Source organism: Leuresthes tenuis, unplaced genomic scaffold, assembly GCF_036924035.1.
Source record: "Leuresthes tenuis unplaced genomic scaffold, fLeuTen1.0.hap1 SCAF_19, whole genome shotgun sequence".
Classification (NCBI taxonomy): Eukaryota; Metazoa; Chordata; class Actinopteri; order Atheriniformes; family Atherinopsidae; genus Leuresthes; species Leuresthes tenuis.
The window spans coordinates 6450308-6475657 of record NW_027325373.1 but is presented as its reverse complement, the minus strand read 5'-3'; the positions used below and the strand labels follow the sequence as shown (position 1 = coordinate 6475657).

The following is a 25350-nucleotide window of genomic DNA, read 5'->3' as shown; positions in this document are numbered from 1 at the left end:
CTGGGGCACTGCAGAATTCACAGTATGAGTGGAGGTGGCTGCTGAAGATGAATGATGAAATGCTTGTGGATGATTCTGTGTTCTCATGGGGGCACTAATGTCTTCGGTGGATGAAAACTTCAAAAAACCAGAAAGCATACCTCCCTCTGCTGTTGGACGTGGCTGAGTGGAAACATTTTCAGAGGAGAGGAAAGGTAGTTTCAGCTTACTACTCAGCGATGGTTCCTCTGCTGGTTTCTCTGGGTGGGGCTCCTCTGTGGTTCGAAACACTGGATAAACTACCACAGGAGGAGCTCCCTGGGGTGGAATAGGAGCAGTAGGTGTGATCAGTGAACTTAATGACTTCTTAAAGGGGCTAAAGAATCCAGTGTTTGTAGATTGTGTTTGGCCAGTGGACTTTTCTGGCCCAGGAATTAGCCCATTTACTTGTTCGAAAATCAATGGATTTTCATCATGATTTTGGGTCAAAAACTTATCTTGTGATGGACTTAACTTCTCTGATATCCTATGTCCTTCAGCTGATGTCGCCTGTCTAGCTTGATTAACCCTTTTATCAACCAATTTCTCCTCCCACTGTGTATGGCCATTAAAGTATTTGGACTGTGCTGCCTGTTTGTATTCACCTGAACTCTCATTATCTCCTGTTGAAATAAGCTTCAAAGGATTCAATTTCCCCAAGACGGAGTTTCCTTGAATACTTTGAGGTTTTGTTAAATATTCAGATGTATGTTCTTTTGCACTCGTGTGACTTTGACTCATTGTGGCTGTTTCTGTTTTTTGATAATGACCTTTGGCATCAAATGGTGGTATAGAAGGCAAAGAACTGATAGATTTTTCAGGGGATGTTTCTACCGGAGAGACAACAGCTACAGGAGCTGTGCCGTTTGATTTAGGAATGAAGGACAGCAGTTTTGTTAGTCCAGATTGTGAGGGATTTGTAGATGGTGCTTGTGGAGAAGGGGCAGGCTGTTTGGTGCCTCCACCAACTTTTTCAGTAAGAGAGCTAAACAATGAGCTCATGGTATTTTTTACACCTGAAATGCCCTGGTCAGAAGGAGCTTGTGATTGGGATTCTCCTCGAGAGTCCTTTAAACTATTTTGGTCATCTCCAAAAGAATCCGTTCTATTGCTACCCTGAGAAGATAGCCTTGATTTGCTTGATTTAGGAAGGGAACCATACTTGCTAATCTCCTCCTCTTTTTCAGCAAGGTATTCAGAAACTGTATCAACCAGACACTGAAGCTCATCCATAGGGTCTACATATTCATCACTCGGCTCCTCTACGGGAGAGAGCATTGCCTCTGAAACCCATCCTCCAGTTTTCGATTTAGCACACTTCTTGTCCCGAGGGCCATGAGAATTTTCTATGTTACACCGATCTGTGTAATGTCTTGAATTCTCAGCGTACAAGTCTTTAGCCATAAAGGCGATGTCATCAATATCCTCCTCTTTTCCTGGAGTGCAGTGCAGTTTCTGAGAGCCCTCCGATTCGAAATCAAACCGTGCTCTCATCCTAACATCTTGCTCTTTTTTGTATGCCTCATAATTCTCTAAGGTATTATCCAGCTCATTTTTAGCCCACATCCTTGTTTTATAGAGAAGCCCATTCTTGTATGGCCCGAGGCAAGACGTCATACGCTCCTCTTCTTCCTGCATCTCTGCTACTTGCCGCATAAACAGCTCACCTCTTTTCTCACTGAGGACCGTAAGGTCAGAAGTCTCTTCACTCAACTTGTCGGCCTCCATATTAAGAAGCCCTCCTGGGTCCGTTATCTTTTTCTTCCGTCGTCGGTCAATGGTGTCATAGCTCTCAGGGTAGGTGGCAGGCAGAAAACCACTTTGTTTCACCTTTTGACGGCCTGGTGTATTTGACGGCTCGCGGTAGGGTCTTCCCATTCGAAAGATAACGCTGTCTTCCTCTTCATCTAAGAAGTCACTCAGCTGAGGCTTACTCTGTCCTTTGTATTTGTTTTCCCAATCATCAACCCCCATGCCAGAATCTACAGGTATAATCCTGACCCTTCCTTTCTGGTTTACAGATCTAAAATAGGTTAAGGAACAGATTTAACAAGGGTATGGGAATGGATAAAGGGACGGAGAGAAAGCAAACAAAAGAAAAATGCAAACAAAAACAAGTTAAGCAGCATGATTAAATCAAGAAGAAAGAGAAAGACAGGAACAGTTTCATGCACAGGTTAAGAAACAAATATGTTCTCCAGCTACATAATCACTGCTGTAATAATGTTACAACATTCTTAACTGAGATTAACAGTTGAATGATGATTTAGCATCCTGATCTTCTAACATTTGAAGACAGCTGTCAGTGAACAGAGCTTTCCTGAAGGCAATATAAAAATCGTAAACACATTTCAGTAGCAGGGTGATTAAACTGCATCTGTACAGTGAGAGATTGTGAGTCGCTGTGAATGAACATCTTTGTAAATCCCCACAGCATCAGTTACACTTATCAGCACTTCAACACTCAGCCTGCAGTAGTGTTCACAACGGTGAAATCATCACCATATGGCATTTGTGGACGAGGTTTTTAATCACCAAAGAGAGGGGCATGTGACTGTCACTGAACTACCCCCTTAGGAGACGTAACAAAGGGGCTGCCTGTGTGACATGGCAAAACCAAATTCAGAGCTGTTCAAACTACGAGGGAGCTCAAGACAAAATTAAACGTGCTTCCCCCGGCAGTAATTCTGTTTTATTTATTTCTCCACATATTTATTTATTTTCCTCATGTAGAATTATCCGGATCAGCTTCCTATCAGCCAACACAGGCAGATTTGTCGCAGTCTCACTGGTGCACATGCGTTCTGTGTAAAAGATTAAGTTCCATGCATCAAGACCATTTGTTTCATGGACCAAATACGGCTTCCAAATGGCAACATATTGGTAATCACAATATGGAAATCCAGTTATTTTTGTTGCAGGATTATTATGGATCTCTCCCTTTAATATTCTAAAAATTGTAAGAACAATTACCACACACAGATTCTTATCAGTCTCAACAACATGCTGACGCCAGTTACTCTAACGTCCACAGTACAAAGGACAAAGCAATTATATAACTGTACGAAAACAAGAAGGCTTCAAACAAATGCATGACTGTTCTGTTTTGAGCTCCAACTAGAATTGACTGTTGCAGTGGGAGTACACTACTCAGGCTGCACGTGTATAACTTTGAGAAAGAAAGGGTTTGACTGACAATGCCTGAGAGACTGAAGGTGTGTTTGGGTGACACTGTATATACTCTGTCTACCTGCTGCCCCTTTGGTCTCTATAGTCCAGGTCAAAGCTGTGGATGGAGTCAGTGCAACAATCGGGGTGGTGCTGGGGCCGAGGCCCCATGGGGTACTGGTGCATGGACGAGTTGGGCTGAGCTGTTGTGTGGTAACGAGGAGGCAAACTGTTGCTGGTCTCGCTGCGGTAGTCGCTGTCCCGGTCATCTACAGCACTGTCCTGGTCATCCAAAGCTGTGATGGGTGACAACACAGGCTGCATAAATATTATTCACTGACATATTATGATAGCTAATGTTTATTTAAAAAAAAAACTTGCTTATTTTTCATATGAATGTATATTTGTTTGAATTTTCCTTATCTAGGCGAAATGGTAAGCAAAGAGGAAATAAATCAGGGTCAGCTGATGCCAGGTTAATAGAGACTTATTGAAAGATCTCCTATCGCCTACTCACTGTAAGACTGGAAGAAAAAAAAAAAAAACTGAACAACTGAATTTATGAGAGAATCTGATGCCATCTCAGTTTTCATTCTAGTGAATTATTACATAATGAATAGTTGCATGAGATTATAAAATGTGGCAGCTCAGTATTTTGCATGTGATTTAATCCATGTACAACCCAAGACAGTGCACACGAGCATCCATTCGCTCATCCAATCCAATCCAATCCAATTGGAGCTGAAGAAGAGACTTCTGAAGTTTATCCCAGTCGCGACTAGGCCAGAGGTGGGGTACATCCTAGACAGGTGACCAGTCCATCACAGGACCACACAGACACAGAAACAAACAACCATCCCCACTCACACTCCTTCCTGATTCCTGGATCATTAACATGGATGTTTTGGAGCATTTGGAGGAGTACACAGAGAGAACCTACACATGGACAGGCAGAACATGCAAACTTCATACCAGAAACCCCTTCACTATGAGATGACATTGCTAACCACTGCACCACCGTGCAGTCAACCCCACCCCACCAACAACCACAAGGATAGCTTAAGATAGCAACAGTGAGGCCGGTGTCTGCTGGAGGGGACAGCTGGGTGATAATTTGAGAGGCTGAACAATAAACTGTTTCTACTGATAAAGTACTGCAAAGGAATTACAAGTTACAAAATGTGTTTTCCTTACTCTTCTTTTAGGTGCACAAAACCAACACTGGTAAAAGAACAATATGACATGAAACAATAGCAAGAGCATAGGAAATAGGAAATACAAAGGTCAAAAGGGAATCAAGGAAAACAGTGATGAAAAGCACTTGTTAGAATGAAGTACTGTGAATAAAATGCATGAAAACTTTTATTACTGGTAATATTATGACATGCAAGGACTGAGGGTTGGCCAAGGAGAGAGTTCCATCAAAGTGTGTTACATACTCATAGGTTCAGCCCATCCGAAATAGTTGCCTGGTGAAAGCGCAAATGTCACAAGTAAGAGGGGGTTTGTGCAAACAAATAAAACAAAAATGAACAAAAAGTCCCAGTGTTGGAAAGGTGGGAGAATGAGGAAGCCCCATCAGTTGTCCTGATTGACAGTCAGCCTGACATCAGAATGTACAGTCCTTTGATTTCAACACTAATATTACTACAATAGCAGGACAACAGGGCAAAGAAAGTTAAAAGGTAAGACTGAGAGCCATAAGGGTGAGGACCTGGCACCATCTAGAGGCTGAGAGATGTACAGAATGGGACAAAGCACTCACAGCACTGGGAGGCGGCAAACGGCAGTGGACCACTCTGATCATCATCCTGGAGCTGGTACTACAAAGGAGAGACAACAGGAGCTTTCAGACATGTTTCAAATCCTTATTATTACAATTATGATAAGTAGCATTTACTTAAATCACTCCATCAGCAAAAACATACCAATAACTCTTCTGTAATAATGACACAGTAAGTAATAATCAGGCATACAAAAGCATGTTTTACTGAAAAAAGCTTTTTCAAATAAAAACTTTACTCTACCTCATCATGGATGCCCATGGTGTTGATACGCTCAAGCTTGCCCGTCCAATACTGCGCCTCATCGTCTGGGATGTCTTTAGAGAAACGCACAAAAAACAAAGCAATCTGTTTAAGTGAGCCAACATGATATATTCATGCCTGTTTAATTTCTCATGGGCTGCTTGGGAATAAGGAAGTAGAAACAGTCAGAAAATACCAGCAGACCTTCCGTGCATGTGTGGAAAACAGTGAAATATGCAGTAACTGACATTTTGCTTTTTTTCTTTTCTTTTGCGACAGCATTTGCGATCTGAGACTTTGATAACTGTTCTGTGCCAGATCAGCTACTCTCATCATCCCCACTTTTAAGCCGAATTTAGGCAGCTCAGTGGACAGACGAGCATTAAAGGCCACCTACACAAAAGGCCCCGATATCAAAGACACACCAACCCACAGCTTTAATGAATGGCTTTGGTGGAATAGAACACACACAGACACGTGATGGGCGGTGACAACCTTAAAAGGTCTTCTCTTAAAAAAAAAGATACAGAGGCTCCCACCCACTCAGAAGACAGACACTCTGCTTTAACTTTGATGCCGTTTGATCACAAGGCTTGAGCCAGTGAAACTGTGCCAGCAATGGAGAAGGGGTTGGTGTAACGGTGGTTCAGTACACAAAGGGCAGGGGGAGAAAAGGTGGAATTTCACCCTCCAATCTTAAAGAGCTTTGAATTAAATGAGACTCTTTACTGTCAAAGAGGCCTTTATGTCACCAACCTGTTGATCATATCACTCTGGTAAATTCAGCTGTTTATGCTACCTGCTTAGCACCAAACAGCAAGCAGATTTGTTGTCCACATCTAAATGTGTTAAAACCTGTTATTATTTCATCAGCAGAGGTCAGACTTTGAGTTATGTGTTTGCTAGTATGGAAATGTCTGCCCAAAAGAAGTGTTGAGATGCAGCTTTAGCAAAATGTGTGTTCAAATATGATAATGAATGCAGAAAAAAAGAAAATGTAGCTAATGGACCTAAACTCAGTTGCTTTTTTCCTTTCTTCATAACAGCAATATGCTGCATAGAAAAAGCACTCTGAGGGGTTCCCTAATCCTGCTGGCTGCAATGGAACAACCTGGAAAAGCTACTATTAGATTTACTGAACATAAATTGATAAAGGGCATCGTGTGATTCAGGAGTCATAGCCCTGTATTTATGTCACGGAGACACATGTTCCCCATCCCCAGTAGAACCAACCATGAGCAGTATAAAATAAGGATACTTTTTTTCCCACAGCAATAGTTTCACAAGTTTTTCCTCCGCAGACTCAAATCGACTACTGACATTTACGCAGGAGACATTTGGGGCCTTTGTGCCTCTTTTCTCATGGTTTGCTTTGCCCTAAGGTAACCAGAACCACTAATGTACTGTCTGATGCACCTTATGTGGTAAGAGTCAAAACAGCATAATAAAACATTGTAAACAAAGGCCTGTACTTTTAAGAGGTAAGCTCTACCATTTGGAAGTTTCCTTAAGATTCTTAATTCTATAAAGCATCTCAAATGCTATGGTTGACGGTCTCACCAAAAGGCAGCTCAAAGCGAGTATCCAGCAGGACTCGATGAGGCGTTGGGTTCTTGGTGCCGTATATCTCGTCTGCTTTCATCAGGACCTCTGCATCCAGGAAAATCCACTCACCCGAGCCCTCCTGCAATTAGATGTATGCATATTGTCAGGTCAACTGCAATCTTTTTCAGAATATCTGCAGTATTTTTAAGCTAAAAGGGAAGCCACAACGTGTCAAAAAGTCCTGTTAAAAGTGTGACCGTGGACAGATTTCCAGCAGGACTTTTTCCAAAATGGGTAAGTGTCAAGGAATGAAACCTGTCTTGTTTTAGTGTTCGGCTAAACGTTTCCCTGCGAGTGCAGGTTCTCACCTCCTCAGACTGTCGGACACTTTTAAGAGGAATCCAGGCAGTCCCCACCATGGTGTCCCAGATGAGGCCTTTGTTCCACACCTCAACAATGAGGCCCAGATCCAGCCGGTTGATCTCGCTGAGAAACAAGGAAAAGAAAGTATTCCAGGTATTAAGCAATGCCAATAAAATGACCCTCCTGATAAACAAGATGGAAGATTCTGGAGAAAAAGGAGCAGCACATTCATACTGCACTGGAGTTTGTCATAAACAGTGGAAAAATAAAAATAAATCTAATAAAAAACATTTTTCAATGTGACATTCAACTCACACTCAATAGAGCAGACATTTCTGGATAATTACCGCCAGGCCCTACCACTGCCTGATAACAAAAGCTACTTTTTGATGTGTTTTAGTTGTCATAATCCACCCCTGCCTTGTTTCATTCAACAAGCTATTGAAAGGGCTCCAAAACAGCTTGATGACAGCAGTAAAATGGCATATCCATTTTGAAAGGAGCCGCACGACAAGAGCATTTGCATATTCTCATCTGTGGCAGTTTGGAGCGATCGAGGGGGCAAACAAAAGGAAGATGTGAGAAAAGATAATCAAAGAGAGCACATAATTGAGAGAAGTGCCGGGGAGGATGATGAGTGTCCAGGACGCGCAGGTGCACAGATAAAGGCTTCCTAAATCATTTGCTCATACAAAATGGCACCGAATAATTAAATGTAGCAAAGTATTAAAATCAAACAGCAGCTAAATTTAACTGGGAGACTTCTGTTGTACATCGAGCCGTTTAGATTCTGACATTCAATCGCGCAACATTATGATTTCCCTTTAGATAAAGTAATTTTTCATTTCATTTTATTCAATCTGGTTGGATATCCAACTCCAAATAAGAACAACAAGAAGTAATTGGTTTCTAGTTATGTTATTTTACAACAGCACTTGAAGGATTAAAGGACACAAAATGGGGAAATGACTGCCAAAGCTTAACATGTGCATTGGTTACATTTCCTAAATGTTTATACAGACAAAAAAGTTGTGAAAAATTTTGATATTGGAAGATCTTCGGATCTTCTTAAAGCATCGAAAAAACAAACATAATTTGGTTCAAGTTTGCACTTTGGATTTGTGGAATTCCCAGTTCTGGATTTTGCTCTAGCTTCTGCAACAGGCCGTGCTGAGCATTCAACTGATGAATGATTGTGTCACATGCTCAATCTCCTGAAGCCAACACATTGTTACTGGAAATATGAAGGTCTGGAAAAACAAACACTGTTGCAGTGACAGATGACAGACGACAAACAATGACACACATGCAACAACGTGTTGGCTCGGTCGCCATAGATACTTCTGACTGGGAGGGGAGGATGGGGAAATTAAACTGATGAACTGCGAGGAAAAAAAAAATGAGTGACAGATGCTTAATGGGTTACTCTTATAAGAAGAGTTTGAAAAACCTGCAGATCGAAGCACAGGGTTGGATCTATAGCAGAAACAACTGAAGAATACATGTAGTCTAAGAGTGAACTCGACTTAACTAGTTAATGATTCCTAAATGAAGCCTTGTACCGCCTTCTGGAAAATGAATGGGCAAAATGATCCATAACTCTCTGAGTAATTCTGCTAGGAAACGGACAAACAAACAAATAATAACAACCAATGACATACTTGGTAGAGAGCCACAGAGCAGAGAGGACAAAACCAGGGACACAGTGCTGAATGTGACCCAGAGGGATCTATAGTTTCTTACACATGAATATAGATTTCAGATAAACAGTGCGGCATGTGTGCATTTATCAACTTACAACATGAAATCTTGTTCCCAGCAGGGCTGGTCCCCGCGCACGGTGATGGTTGTGCTTTTGACATTCTGCACCTTCAGTGTCACGTAGGTGTTGAATTTATCTGAAACACATTAAGGGGCAGATGATCGTTCATATCAGAGTGAGGTCAGAGCAGCACACAGGGTGATGGCAGAGTGACGATCAGGTTCATAAGTGAACAACCAGCCATCTCCAACAGGAAGTTCTGGGTTTGGTGGATACATTTAGGGTCACTAGGCATGTGGTTGGTAAATAACTTCAAACTTATGCGACCCTTACACTATACGTGCTGTGACAACAGTAAACCAAATAGATTACTCTTTTTTTCCTATTTACTCCATGTTTGCCAGTTTCTTTTTTGTTGTTGTTGTTGTTGTAGTCTTATGTTTTGCATGTGAGGTGATGTGGCAAATGACCTTGTATTTCAACTCAGTTCACTTCAGTTTTGGAACCTTTGTTTTTCTATTACAAATATATACGGTCCCAGTCAAAAGTTTGAACCAGTATATATGTCCGAATGTTTGAGCAGTACTGTACATAGGAGTCTGTGAACAGAAGAGAAGATATTTCACAATCATATTTTTAATTCTGTGTTTGAAAAAGATCAGGAGTAACAGTGACAGGGAAAGGAGATGAGTCTCCTTCCTGACTATGTTAAGCCAAGTCAGGCCAGGTCAGCACACTGACCCTGTTAATCTCCAATGAGAGCCACACTCATACGTCACATACCACAGGCTCCAAGTGCTTGATGCATTTCTCCTGCATCAAGATTTCCAGTTTCTCTTACATACTCTTGTTTGTCCTCTAAACATATGGTATATAACAAAGGAAGCTTGTCTGCTGGTGACACCACAAATCAAGTCACCTTTAAACCGCTAGTGTAGCAGGAAAAGGTCTCTGTCAGTCCTGATAACATCCAGAATTCATACAATTCCCTTGAGTCAAAGGTGATGTGACCATCTAAACTGAACGTTCCCATTTGAAACAGCCAGTTACTCACAAGCAGAGTCTAAATTTGATAGGTTGCCATTTTTGTGGTACGGCATGCTGTAAATGATCACTTCTGGGACTCTGCTGGCTGTAGAAACTGGCAGTTTGGACACGAATACTCGGGCCTCGCTGTCAGTCTGAGTGCTTTTACACCCAGTGATCTCTGACAGCCTCCTCTCAGGCAGCAGTGATGGACAGCGGAGCCACAACAACTGTATGCACCAGCTGTCAGCCCTGAACAGAGTGAGGGGGGAGGGAGGGGAGATTATGCGGCCTGTGGCACATCCACCAGCATTTCATTTCCTGCAGCAGAGTGAGGGGAGCATCAACACGTGCCCATTTATGTGGTCGATTTTGCTCGGGTAGCTTTTGGTCCTGCATGACTGGTGTTCCTTCCTATAACTCACGCTCACTGGTTGTGTGATCAAATGCATAGATGTTGTCTTTATCAGAACAGAATACAAAACCCTTTTTTGAAAGCAAAAAGACCTTAATAGCTAAGATTCCAAAGATAAAACCTGCTACTGGCCCCAATGCATGCAAAAACTGTGCAGTAACCGCACACACACACAAACACACTATCCACCTTCTTTGTGGTTTTTGGGAAACAAAAGCAAGCAATCAGCTGTTCCTTTGTAGACTGATCACCTGACCGCACTGAACAAAGATTTCCCTGGTTACCCGAGCAACATGCTAAAACATTTACCCTTGCACCAGCTTTTTACACAGCAGCTAGATAAGTAAACTCACCTCTCGACGCAGGTGGACTCACACAACACTCCAGCAACAGAGAACATAAATAAAGACAGTTTAGGCTTCAAAGCAGATTAAAAAAAAAAAAAACCTGTCCTTAAAACATCCAGTCATGACAACAAAAGCACTGTTCATCCCATCCCACAACCATAAGTGACAGAGCACAAACATAATTAGCATCTCAAGAGGACAATTGCAACAAAACACAGGCATTATTACAGCAGGGCCTGGGGGGATGCTCAAGCCTTTCCCTAATTAGATAGTCCATGCCTTGTGCCACACTTGGGTCGGCTCCCGTGAGGGGCAGATAAGGGAAGAGGATGTATGGATTAGATAAGAGCCACTTAGAGGCTGTGGGCCTTTCACAGCAGGTGCTGTCCACCATACAGCTGATCGAATCTGCACCTTTAAGGAGGAAGCAGCAATAACTGCCTGAAAAAAAGCATCAAACGTCCATCTTCACACAAGCAGTGACTGTCCACTACTGGATTAGTGAGGCCAACACCAAAATTAGTGTTAGCAGATTATCAATATACAGTTTATTTTCCCTTTTTTTCCGAAAAAAAAAAACAAAAACAAAACACACAATGTATACATAGTACTAAAACTTCAGTAAGGTCAATGAACTTATCTGGTAATAATTCAGCCTTTTTTTTTGCTTAGCTTTGTTGGGACAATAGTTTAGTGTGGTGACATAATCTTGCTGTCAGAGCATGAAAGAGTAGCGTTTGGTGTTTTAATTGAATGGCCCAAAAGAAGTAGGCATTCTGAAAACCAACTAAAGTGTGTGATGCACTATGAAACAGAAAGTGACCCAAAGTGAAAAACATCTGTGTCATCTGAAGACAAAGAGGCAGGTTGACTTTGTCTCGCACATCAAGCATTGTCCATTTTATGCGTTATCGCTCATTATGGTGAAGATTTAAGAAAAGTGAGCTGTGTTTGAAGAGTTCTGCTCGGCCAATTTCATTTGCACGATTCTTTGCAGACAATGTAGCGTTTAAAAGTTTTGTTTCCAGCTTTTCTGGCGCTTTAAGCAGTCGTGGTCCCACTTGCTCAGCGCACACCGGGCTTCTCGTGATCCGTGCTAACAGAGCAATCACACCAGGGTTTGTTTTAATCCAACTAAACCTGTCCAGTGTAAACGGACCCAACACAAATGTGTGCATAGACAAGTATGCTCCGTCTCCACAAACACACACACACACACACCTACACACACACAGAAAACACAGCAGCCAGTGCGCCTCACTAAGAGGAAGGATCAGAGGAGGTGAATTGGAGGATGATGTCCTGAACAGTAGTCACCACTCCTGACTAAGAACCACCCACTCACTCCTGAGCCCCTCAGTCAGATGTCTTCATACATTATTGATTGATGATGAGTCTTTTCAATAAATTAGAAAAATGCAGGCAACTGGAAGGCTTGACATTTACAGTTTAGGTCACTCATAAATGTTGCATGCAACGGAAGAGATAAAGCTCCTGGAAAACTTGCTGGGACCAAATCACGACAACTTCCTCCTTCAGCAAAGAGTTCTGGACTGATTATGATTTGGGGGAAAAAAAAAAAACGGTATTCTGCACATTGTTAAACAAGAAGCTTTATTTTTTAGAAGAAAGACATTTGCAGAGGAGCACAAGTGCTCCACACAGTCTTTATCAAACTCCAGTTTCCTGTGGCAGTCAGTGGAAAGTAACACAGCTGGCCACTAGCCCACTCAAGGACACTCTCAGTTCTACATACACAGTAATCTCCAGGAACACCCTGATCTTCTAAATTAAGGCCAAAAAGCCACCCAACTGCAGGTGTGGTGAAAGAACAATGCAAACACAGATCGTGGACCAACCTTATGTAAACTTAAAGGCCTCTTCCAATAAGTCTCATGTGTCCTTAAACAGAGAGAGGGAGGGTTAAAACGAGATAAAGCAATGATAAATACAACAGTCAGTGTGTAGTTCCCAAACAAAAGGTCAGAACTTAGAAAGCTTTTCCTGTCGTTCACGCAAGTAATTAAAATCAAATGCAGGCATCTAACCTGCACAACGTGGAACATTAAGACATGTCACTCAAAGGGGTCAGGATGCATAGAGCGCCGCTTGTGTTTTAGAATTGAGCTCATAGTCATAAAGGTCGTGTTTAAAACCCTCTCCATGGCATCGTACTATTTTATATCTGAGCTTATCACTAAATACTTGGCAACATGATAATTCCAATCCCCTGACCAATTGTTTGGAAATGTGTCAACTGACTGCTGCACAGAGATGTAGAACAGAACCAGACAGTGTTGCCCTACAGCACCGATGACTCAGGCCCAGTGCAATTATATTTGGTCTGCAAGATAACACCAAATGTCTCCTAAAGCTACTAGAGTAGACAACACATGCACCACTAACACCACAAATCCCAGAATGCTCTGCTGGTGCATGGGCGCATCAATCAGGACCCACAAGCGCCCCCTGCTCTGTTCAAATTCATTCACGACGTCATGCCACCAGTCGCATCAGACCACCCATCCCGAAAATGGCCAAGCAAAAAGGGGGGGAAAACAGGAGCTTTCAAGACGGGTGGGAAGCTGAGGATACCACCCTCACCACCCTTTGGCTTGTAACTACTAACAACTACAAGTTTGATGGCTTGTGCACTCTTGTCTTTGGTTGACTGTAATTGTCTTCCCCAATTCTGTGTTCACGTTGACTCTGATGAAGACACAGTACTGAAAAGTCGTGTCTGTCTGCTCCACTTGGAGTTGCAAAGATAATCAGTGAGCTGCAGCTCTCCTTTATCTTTTATTTTTAGGGGATCTAAAACTAGCTCTCTGCTCTGAGCCAGAGGAGAAAAACATCTATTATGTATGGATGTCTACCTTAAATCATTTACTACTTATCAAAAAATGATAAATGGTTGAATTATGAAAACAAAACAAAACAACAAAAGTGATATTTACAGCAATGTACATTTGGTGCTCCATACATATTTACATTTCACCTCAGAGAGCTGGCTTAACTGAATTATCCCTGATGTTTGCTCTGGGACAGCTGTCACATGCTGTAAGGCCACAGAACGGAGGTCTTCCCAGCAATGATCGAGACCCTACAAAAGGATTTCATGTACGACATATGAAGGAGGAGCCAAACACACACAAGGACACTTGCGGGATAACTAACATCAGTGGCATATCCAAAGCTGAGGTGACTTTCTATCAGCGCTCCTGTCTGCTCTTGCCAGAAATGTCACAGAGCTTAAAGAGAGGCGTGAGCGTGCACACTGAAGGGATTTGCTTAGGTGGAGAGCGTGGGGATTTGGACTTAGGAGCAACCCATCTAAGCTCACCTATCCACAGCCTGTCATGGAAGGACACAGGATTTCATAATGCAAAATCAACCGCCCTTTTTGGTGGCAATTGAAGTGATTAACCTACATGAGAAAAGGACTTGTGGCATATTTCCACACAAAGTTAATTAGCATCTATAAGAAGCTTTTAAGTTGTGTAGTTGTAAATAAAACTTAAGATCCACATGGCTTGATGACGGGATCTCAAAATGATCATCATCAAAAGCTCATCATTGGCGGCTGCCTTGGAAAAAAAATGAAAAAAATGAGCACTGAAAGGTACAGTAAAGAAACAACTAACAATCCAACAAGGCAACAGCCTCCTCTTAAATCAACTGTGTCCAACATTCAGACAAGGGGCGGGTGAAGAGACTGAAAGAAAATACAGGAAATGTTTATTAGATGTTTAATAGATAAAGAAAGTTCTTACCTGGTGACCCCTGGAGCTTAGCTTTCTTCACTGCAAAACACACAAAAAAAGCAATGATTAGGCCAGCAGAAGCATTTCAGTTCAACTCATTAAGATTCATCAGGATTTGGTCAGAGTTCTGTAAGTGAACCAAACTGACATCAACTCCCATCTCGCTGTTACATCATTGACCCAAAAAGCGAAAGCAAACGACGAAAAACAAGATCCTGTTTTTGTTGCGTGATGGATGTGGCTCGTGACACCCAAGTCAGACCAACTGCTGCAGCACTTGTTTTGGTACGCCGCTGTGCGTCAAGTCTTTACTAAAAAAACATGCATCATCCTGCTTGTTTGTGCCGCTATGTGATGGAAAGAGAACGCTTTGGGGACTTTTACTCTTCCATAACAAGCATCTCTATCCAACTAATCTTTATTAAATCTCCTGATATACATTATCCTGTCTTACACACGTGCTATTCGGAGAAAAAACTCTGATACATTTTCACATATAACGTAATAAACATGTAAATTCTATCTCCAATTTTGGAAGTAGACACATTAAAGGTTCGGAATCAGTGCTGATAGTAGTTAAAAGGAACATTTTACAGAATAAAAAAGAAAAAAATCTGTGCTTGAGAGCATTTATTTTGTTGTCCGAGGTTCACATGTCCAGAACACATTGGACATCAGCTGCTATAAAGTCTCATTCAGAAAGAAATTACCTAATAAGGCTCACCCAGTGCTTTGTTGAATACTTTATAATCACCTATAATGTAAAACAAGGACATTTGACCACAAACTGTCATTCCATCTGAAAAACTGACAGAAACCTGCCATTTGGTTTGAAAGTATCTCCTTCAGCCACCTGTTGAAATTTTCACTGTAGTGTTTGGCCACTTGTCAAGTTCACCCCGATTCCTCTGCTGTTACTTTCCAAAAGATTAACATTATTCCACCATTACCTCGTTAAATGAATGCTTTCTAGTTGATCTGTTACATTCTGCAAATTGGACAATATGCAGCCATCACAGCAATAGAGATGCACAACGTTACCTGCACCCAGTGTTTTGCTCAGTCTCATCCTCTATATGGAGTAATGAACTGTACACACGCATTACGAGTTATGCAAAGTACATTTCTTGCTATGTTCGTTATTTTGGATGCAAAATAATTGCTTTTTGGTACCGATTGCTAACCCAATTCCCTCGCAACATTAATAAAGTTACTGTATCGATGTATAGAGAGAGAGAGTGTTATTGGTATGACTGGAAGAATGGCTTCATGATATTTGTGTTTATTGAATTAAATTACATACCGTAAGCCCAGATTTTGGCAACTGAATGACACTGTATGATATACTAGAGTCGCTTACAGATGGCTGGCATGACGGTGTGTCCTCAGACAAGTTACGAACGTACAAAAACTAACAGTTCACCAAAGTCCGCTTGACTCAAAGTCAAAGTTCTTCAGGAGCTCTTTCTTGTTCAGGGTCTGACTCCAGTTTTATCTGCTATGGCTGCATAGTTCTGTCAGAGAAAGCTGTGTCTTCTCTTGGTAAACTTTCTTTTCACCCTGGCTTTCTCCCATGATAAGGAGAAGGCAAAGGTCTTAAGAGAGGCACAACCCCAAGGTGAGGTGAACGGAATAAGAGGTGGAATGAGAGGCTGCTCACTTTCCCACCCCTAAAGGCTGGTCGGAGGACAGTTGATTTTCAGTAAGGGTGAGAAAACAGCTGCTGTGCTAAAGAGAAGTGATATTTGGACCAAAATGTGACTCGGACAGGACCCCAGGTGATTGTGCTACTTGTTGAAAGGGTGGAATCGGTCTCCTTTAACTTCTGTGAAACGTAGACAATATAAGCAACATTTCTCAACATTAGCCTCTAAAGACATGAGCAAAACAGAGAAATTAACCAATAGTGAAGCTCGTAGCTCTCAGTCAACACACACCCCGCAGAAGAAAGAGGTGGAGTGGAGTCTAACTGCTCAGTAACTGCTCGCTCCACATCCTAAAATGCAATGAAAAGAGCTGTAACTTCATGCTTTAAAGAGGTTAGTGTTTACACTGGATCTGTGCTGTATTTTGACCAAAGCATGTCACGCACATTTCATTAAGACCCGAACTGCGTCAAAAAAGGGCATAATGTCTCCTTTGAATATAATCATGAAGCATAAGCCTAGGCAGCTGCATCACAAACACAACACCTGGTGAACAAACAGATGGAAACAAAAAGTGAGGCAGATGGGACGATACAAAACGTACAAAGCAAAACAAAACAAGAAAAACTGTTTTTACTGAAGCTATGTTCTTAAAAGCCCTGAAAGAAAAACACTGAAATATTACTGGTTTATTATTAGACCCAAGATCTTTAGCCCCCTGATGCATCCATACAATACAGTTTATGAGATTGTGAAGCGCTTTGGAGGGGATTAGTTGTGATTGCTGTGGCAGGGTCATGTGTTCAGGCAAAGAACCTACTAAACCTCTGGAGCCTGAGATGCCAGATGTGCAGGACAGGATCAGGGAGGCACAAATGATGCCTTCATTTTACATGCAACGTCCACGTTCTTCCCTCTGTGGACACCAAAATAACTATGAGGGAGAAAGTTTTCACTCATTTTCCCTCCCGTCTCCCATGAGAAGTGTTTACATATGAGGAATCTTTACGATTGCAACAAATGGAAGGTGAAAAAAAAAAAACCTACAGTGTCCAGTCTTGCCTTTCAGGATGAAAAGACAACACTAACTCCTGACTCCGCACTTCTTGTGTTTCCTGTCTTGTACACACTGCAGTGTGAAGCGGAAAGGGAGCAGTGGGCAGGTCTTGTTTTTCCTTTCTTTTCTTTTTTTGTTGTACACTTTCCACTGAGTTAAATGAGCTGGCACTGTGGCCTTATGTCCCAATTTGCATGACGTTTCTTAGGACCAGGGGGGCATTATGATGGAAACTGATGCTTATCTGCTTCTGTCCTTGGCTTTCAAGGCCATTTAGCTTACTGCTGGAAGGGAATTGCTGCACAATTACTTTAACAATCTACTGTTTTCTATGTTTTTTTCCCTCCTGTCGTTCTTCTGAGTGTTTACTTGCTGTTGAACTTTACAAGGTACATAATTTAGTCTTAATGGATTCAAGTGACTCAGAGTCATTAATCTCAGGAATACACATGAACAAGGATTTAAGCTTAATATTCACATTGTAGTAAATTCCATGACGAGATTCACTGGGTAAGAATGAACTGAGACACGTCACGCTTCGACCCGTTTGCTGCTTGACACAAACAGATAAGTCGAATGGTTCTTATTCTACGCAACGTATGACCGAGGTCTGTTTAACCTCATTTTATTTGAAGCACTCTTTTCTTTCCTAGTAGCTAGTAAGTGACATGAAGACTGCATGTAAGGAGTAAAGAGAGAGCAGAGCAGTGGAAGAATACAGAAAAGGAAACTACTCACAAAAGTCAGTCCTTTGGAAGTATTTTGATCACAGAAAGGACAACGTCAATTCAAAACAGGTACTCAATTGTCGCCATAACACAAGCGAAGTACAGATAACATAATATTACAATGTGCATGTAATTACTTGCCATATTAAATATGCAGCCCTCTTGAAACTTCTTATATATATATATATATATTCAGAGAAATGTAATCTATTGGCGGTCAAATGACAAGATTTTAAAGGCAGCTTTAAAGCCGCTGAAAATCAGGTTAATGCTGAACATTGAGTTAATCTGCTCCATCAGCAGCACATGTCAGTGTGTGTTTCTATTCTAATCCGACTGACCACATAAACAAACAAAACCCCCAGACCGAAACCGGTGTATGGAAACGCGTGTTTCCAACTGAGCTCTGCGCATTTCACAGAAGGTTAGAAGGAAAATAGAGGCAGCAAAATCTTCTGCGCATTATGCAACGCTGCTCTAACTTTAGCAGAAGAAATTCAATGTACAAAAATAACAGGACATCGCCTGTGGAAGGCGAGGTAGGAACAGGAAGCGACAGCGGAATCTACTACTGCTGCTGCGGTGAGGTGATTCCGATTTGGGCCGACTGTTGGATCTGATCAGGGTAAGAGAGAGAGAGAGAGAGAGAGAGAGAGAGAGAGCAACAGATGGCTCAGGGATTACTCCTGCAATCTCTAAATGCTCTCTCTATCTCACTCTGCCTCTTTCATAATTCCACTACTCCGCTGCTCCATCACTTTTAGTCCAGCAGGGCCCCCGTCGTTCATCCTTTACAAAAATCCTATCCTTCAGGCAAACAACCACTGTGGCGGCTTGTCAAGCGAACTTGCTGTGTTCTTGAGCTGCGGCGCGAACACTTGAAAGGCTGAGAGTCTGTGTGACAACAAAGAGCTGCAAAAATCACTGCTTCACCTGAGGCGTAAAGTAAATTCGACTAATAATGAAGAAACAAAAAGGTGTGATGAAGCACCAAAACAAGCAGAAATCCCGTGTGCGTCAATATGCAACACAGTACCTGCGGCAGACATATCATGATTTTCCTTTTGTGGCTTTACTTTTTCCCCCATTCATGATACCAGTGTAGTCTAAAACACACCTGACATAGAACTCTGTTTGATACTAAAAACTTAGAATTCTCTGGCTTTACACAAACATTGCTTTTTTTGCATTTCTCTATGTTATTAACTAAATGCATTGACTTCTGTGATGGCCATGGCTCAGGTGGTAGAGCGGTTGTTGTGCAACTGTCAAAGAAAGTGCTGCATACATTGTATAGAATATAAAATCATAAGGGCCGTATGAGTATGAGGCTGCATCGGCCGTTTGAATATTGTGTTTGTGCTGCGGTCCTGCTACATTTCTGCCCAGATGCTGGTGAACATCTGCTGAAAATCAGCTGTTTTCTGTCACTAGCTGAGCAATCCTTTAAGTTATAGGCAAAACTAAGTTACTTTCTCAAATGCTCGAGCGCTGGGCTTTATCTAACTTTTTGTCAGCAAGTAAAACAGTTGCATCGGGACTGACCGTTACAACGCTGAAACTCTCTTAAGACCACAAGCAATCATGAGCACAAAAGCCTCCTCCTGATAGCAGCGTTTAAGCTCTTTCGAAACCATGAAGATCAGTCTGTACTTAATACCCTCGACAAGGCTGGAAGTTGCAAGATATCATGCAGCTAAATAAAACACGTGTCTCCAATACTGCAGCATCATGGGGCCCATGTGATGCAACCCGTGTGTCCACTCAGGCCTACCCGGATCCCCAGCAAGAGTCTCCCCCACATGTCCACCTGTAAGGGCAACCACTTGTCTGTTGTGTAAAGACGTCACCATGGCGATGTAGCATCTCAGCTAGCAATAAATAGGCAACACTGTCAAGTCGCGCCGTGGTGGTATGACTCACATAGTCAGCTAATTGCACAACCTCTGCCCGAGCGCTCTCTGCTCATTTCAACTACCGGCTGCATAACTCCTACCAGCTTTAATTTCACTGATCAATCGATGCACTTTCTGAAAGCACCACAGGGAAAAGGCTAAATTAGCTCAAATAATTCTCGATTGCTGGAGCCACTGAATTGAATCTCAAGGAAGTGGCACCAAATTGACCTACATATTCGTGACCTTTTCGTTGCCAGGAGCGATTCTGTCTGATGCAAAAGAAAACAGCCCAAAAACTCATTATTCTTAAAAAAACTTTTTTTTTCTTTCTTTTTTTAAACAACCATACAGGTTTTAGACCGATTGTTGCTTTTTTCTTTTTAATTATGCTCCTGGTCTTAATTCAAAACTTTCTCCTGACTGTAAAATTACTCCTGTGGTAGTAAAACTGACAAAAAGCGACCTGACAACAATCTTTGTGTTATGTATAAAAGTCAGCTTATTATCAAGACAAATATTTATTGTCGAGGTACCACATCTAGCAAATACTTTCACCTACTGATGAGGAGACTCACAGCTGCACTCAGGAAACTCAATAGGATATAGTCAATAGCAGATGGAATAGTCAAATAAATGACCTCCGGTGTCTTTTCCAAAACACTTTGCCTTAACTCAATGGAAGACGTCTTGAGGTTAAGGAACAGTGGGAGGTGTTAGAATCAAACAGTCGCACCACAAGGAGAATCTGACCGCCCTGACACTAAGCTGTAATATGGGTTTGCAGCGATGAAACTGTGGCAACCAATAGCAAAAATGTTTTACGGAAAGCTCTACCATATATATCATCGTATTAACATAATATGGCTAAATACAAACTGTTACTTCATCGATAACTTCAAGAAGGAGAGATTACTGTCACAGACGGCTCACCCTCACTGTCATCGCCTGTCCTCATATTCTCACATATATGAGGCCCATTTCAACCATTGTGGGACGCTACTATCTCTCAGGTCCAGTGTTTCCATGGAGATAATAAAGGACGCATCGAAGCTCCTTTCCTTAGCATCCAGAGAATCTGACCAGCTGCTATCTTGGCTGCCAGTGAGATATGTGCGGGTCATTTCACTCAGTCAGGAGTCTTGTAGACAAAAGATAAGAGGACCATGCAAACGTGCCATACGAAGCTGAGAGTCACAAGTTAATTGCAACTTTGCTCCTGGTAAACCTTCTATTCAATCAACAACGCCAAATGGGTCGTGACTGAGTCAGCTCGATAAAGAGAAGTTCAAGGGGTTAAGATCCTGCTTCGTCTGAGCTTGAGATGAAGCCCGCAACAGTAATCAGAACATCTAAATAGGTGCAGAGTCTCTTTCACCGGCAGGACTTATGGGTGTTGGTGTTAAGAAGAGAAAGATGTAGAAGGGAACAAGAGGGCAAAAAAAGAAAACCCGTTCCATTTGTTAAATGCAGTTTCATCGTGGAGTTTACTTTGATCTCGAGCCCTCAACTCTCTGACCTATATGCTCAACAATGTTGTACACGGCACCTCCGTAAGACAGGTGCCATCAATTTCACAAAGTGGATGGTGATTATTGAAAGACGGCAACAGATCGACGACGAGGCTGAGAGGTCTGTCTGGCAATGAGACCAGTCACGATTGTGACATTTCACATCGCAATGAATTGCGATGGAAAAGCCCGTCTCTATTGCTTTTGTCTGACCGTAACAGTATTAGCCAAGAAAACACTTTAATAATTCACATTTCATTCTTGGGAAAGAAAATCAGACATTTGTTGGAAATGGATGCAGGAAATAGAAAAAAAAAACCTTTTAGGATTTGTAAAGGAAAGCTGCACATGGCAGATATCCCTCTTCATGGCGAGGCGATTGCTGTAAATTATCAGTCAGCTTTATCAGAAGGTTGAAAACAGTATGTGGGAACAGGACATTTCACGGCAGGTGGATGGAGACAATCTTCCAAACATTGATCAAGATTTGCTCAAACAACTGTGATGACAACTGTTAATGGTGACAGGGCAACCGTCTTAAAAACTGACTTTTTTCAAAAAGATAACCAGCTTATTATGATAAATTGGAGAGGAAGAGCTTGTCATTACCGATGTGAACGCATACAGAAAGAGGCCTGGGTCTAAATTTCTAACTTGCAGCAGGTGTTTATTCTTCCTCACCCCACCCCTGAACTGAGCTGCTCGTATTTTCAGAGTATTGGATGTTACATAATGTGCCTTCCTGCTGTAAAGGATACTACAGCAGGATTCTCCCAACTTTGTTCCCTGCCATACCTCGCTCCTTTGATAAGCTTCAGAGTCTTGTAGCAGTAGGAGTCCACGTGAGGAGGGGACCGTGAACCCAATTTTGAAAGTTTTAAACTGTCAGTTTCATCTGAAACCACGTGAGCCTTTCTGCCGTTTGTTCCAATAAACAATTTTATGATTTAATTTCATTTGTGAATGAGAACACAACAGGTGGCTCTAGAACAACCACTTCTGTTTAACCAACCTCTGAACGATAGAAATCTTGAAGAAGTCTTTTAGTCATCAACTGAATTAAACAGCGATGACCTTAGTGAATCCTAAGCAAGGCCTTGTGCATTTCATTTGAGGACATCCTCGTGGGCATCGCACATTCATCACATTACATGGATGTTGAATGGTCAGAAACCCAGTAATTTGTTAAAAACTTCAAGTTACAGTTAAATCAGAACATTATAAATATAATGAATTTCTATTTTATTTCAACAATGTCAGTATGTATTGTTCTTCTATAGATAAACCTAATTCTGAAGGGACATCATCCTGTATTGGTGTTAACAACCCTAGGAGCTTGTGGTTGTTCATATTTTTGGGGTATCTCAAAGTAAAACATTAGTAAACCTCTGCTGGGCTAAAACAGCTGGTATGGTGGGTGTGTGTTTGTGTGCACTTTATTATCCATTACCCTCTGAAAGTGTTAAGCTTTTTAAAGATTGTAAAACTACAACAGGTCAAACAAAACCAGTTACTTTTTCCATGTCATTTCACAAAAAGAAAATGCCTCCTGCTAGAAAGTGTGCCCTGCGGCACATTCCCACCGTCGGACTGACTCCAGCAAATTCAACCAATTTAGAACAAAACCACCAAATATACAAACTATAACCGTACAAAATAGAAATAAAAGGAACACTTACCTCTGACACACAGTAACGACATGACAAAGCGCCTCCAGCAAGAAGCCAGTAGTTTCACAGTTTGTAGCTTAAGAAGGCTCTCAGCGGAGATTTATTGAGTCAGGTCACATTATAACATCCGTTGAAACACTTTCCCAAAAGCTCTGATAAAATCCTTTTTCGGTGTTTACAGGTCGCTAACTGATGCCGGACATGGGCAGAGAGCACTTGCTCCCCGCCATGTCCACGCCATTATCAAAACTCCCATCAAAGGTTTTCAGACTGACGGACAGTACGAGAGCACCGAAACACAGAGGAGGGAGGCGGGGTGGGGGGAGGTGAGGCTCGTGAGGGGGGGCAGAGGCACCTGTTACTGGCTTTTGAGGGATCCAATGAGAGTACAGCACCACTGCTATAGGGCGGGGGCCTCTTCAGGAAATTCGACCAATCGCTGAGAGGGGTGAATTGGACGAAGGAACAGGTGACGCAGAAAGATCCCAGTATGAAAGCATACCCCTAAAATTACCCGGAGTTACATTTTTAGTTCTGTTTTTTTTCTTTTAAAATGTATTAGTCAACCCGACTTCCAACAGCATGTTTTAGTTTCTTTTTTTTGTTTTTAGTTACTTTTGTCCGGTGTATGTAAAAAAAAATAATAATAATTTATTCAACGAAAACTTTGATGTGTTTGCTTCAAGTCGTTCACGTGTAGCATTGGTTTGATACTTAATAGGCTGAGTTTGAATTTATTTGAAATATATTTTGCATAACTTGCTGGATCGTCCGGAGGGCTTAACAGAAAAGAAAAACAGCTTTTTCGTAGGTAACACAAATCCCAAGACCTTCGCTGAATACTGAAAGACTGGCATCCGTTACTCCAAGTTTCCTGAACACTGTGTCTCACAGGCACAAACATTTCTGATCGTCTTTAGGATATGTATGGCATTTAGAAAGATAACACAAACGTCCTAATTACGAGGTTTACTGAATCTAAGCACAACGGAATGAACAGCACCACCCCGTGGATTTCTTCAGTCAATACACTGGACAAGACATTTTCAGTGTCACTGGACAAAAACGTTTGGCAAATCACAGAGACGTGGTTGTACATTTAAGAACTCCAGTTGTTAATTGTCAGACCTTTTTCTATTGAATAAAAACTAACTTCTTCCAGCAATATACTGAACCTTGTGTCGCTTACCAATCCGTCCGATGCTGTATGTGTGTGTGTGCGCGTGTGTGTGTGTGGGAATGGGTGAACATGAAAAGACAAGAAAAGTGCCACATAAATACAGTCAATTCCCCATGTATTAGCTTATCTTGAATTTGATTGCAGCAACACATCTAAAAAAAAAGTTAGGGCATTGTGTGGCATCCTCTCTTCTTTTAAGAGTCCATAAACGTTTTGAAGCTGAGGAGACCAGTTTATCTCCCATTTGGGAGATGCCATGCTGTTGTAATAGATGCAGTATACGATTTAGCGTTGTCTTGCTAAAATATGCAAGGCCTTATCTGAAAAAAAAGATAGTCTGGATGTGAGTATATGTTGCTCTAAAACCCATATAAACCTTTCAGCATCAATGGGGCCTTTTTAGATGTTACCTGTCCCATAGGCACTAATGCACCACCATACTATCAGAGAGGTGCAGTCTTTTAAACTGAGTAATGATAACAAGCAAGGTGGTCCATCTGCTCTTTACTCCAGAGGAAATGGTGTCAATGATTCCCCAAAAGAATTTCAAATTTTGATTAATTTGACCACATAATAGTTTTCCACTTTAGCCCTGAGGACATTGCAGAGTTTCCGGATCGTGTTCAGATAGGCCTACAGCTACTTCTTTTCATGATTGTGCTTTAACTTGCATTTGTGAATGGCACTGGGAACTGTGTTCATAGACAGTGGTTTCTGGAAGAGTTCCAGAGCCCATGCAGGGACTTCCGTGACAGAACTGTGTCTGTTTTTAATGCAGTGCTGCCTGAGGGCCTGAAGATCACAGACATCCAGTATTGATTTTTATCTGCATCCCCTGCACATATAGATGTTTTCAGCTTATCTGAATCTTTTGATAATATTAGTGTAGACAATGGCATATACAAGTCCTCTCAATTTCAGTTTTGGATCATTAATGTGAAATTGCATCAGAGTATGCATCACGTGGATGCCGTTTGTTTTGTAGACTGCTGAACCTCTGCCCATCATCCCATCTGACAAGACTTTTCTGTTGCTCATTGATATAATTAGTTGAAATGTGTTCCTCCAGCTATTTCTGTTTTTGCATTACCTACTTCTCGGACCTTTTGTGGTTCAAGTCTCAGCTTTTTTTCGAGATGCGTCGCTGCCACCATATTCAAGATGAGCCATTATTTTTCACGAAACAGTAAAATGCATCACTTTCAACATTTGTTAGGTTTTCAATGTT

At 41.7% G+C, this 25350-nt stretch overlaps 1 protein-coding gene across 2 annotated transcripts in view; it reads right to left on the bottom strand.

Moving 5' to 3' along the window:
* LOC140276642 (protein unc-13 homolog B-like) overlaps positions 1-23230 on the bottom strand; it is a 57974-nt gene extending 34744 nt beyond the window's left edge. For both annotated transcript variants that reach the window (XM_072371422.1, XM_072371423.1), the window contains exons 1-8: positions 22952-23230; positions 14445-14474; positions 8920-9019; positions 7127-7244; positions 6774-6897; positions 5214-5287; positions 4952-5009; positions 3269-3482 (exon numbers count right to left, since the gene is read on the bottom strand). In XM_072371422.1, coding sequence (XP_072227523.1) covers positions 3269-3482; positions 4952-5009; positions 5214-5287; positions 6774-6897; positions 7127-7244; positions 8920-9019; positions 14445-14474; positions 22952-22973 — 740 coding nt within the window. In that variant the 5' untranslated portion in view covers positions 22974-23230. The remainder of the gene's footprint in view (positions 1-3268; positions 3483-4951; positions 5010-5213; positions 5288-6773; positions 6898-7126; positions 7245-8919; positions 9020-14444; positions 14475-22951) is intronic.
* Positions 23231-25350: the final 2120 nt, after the last annotated feature.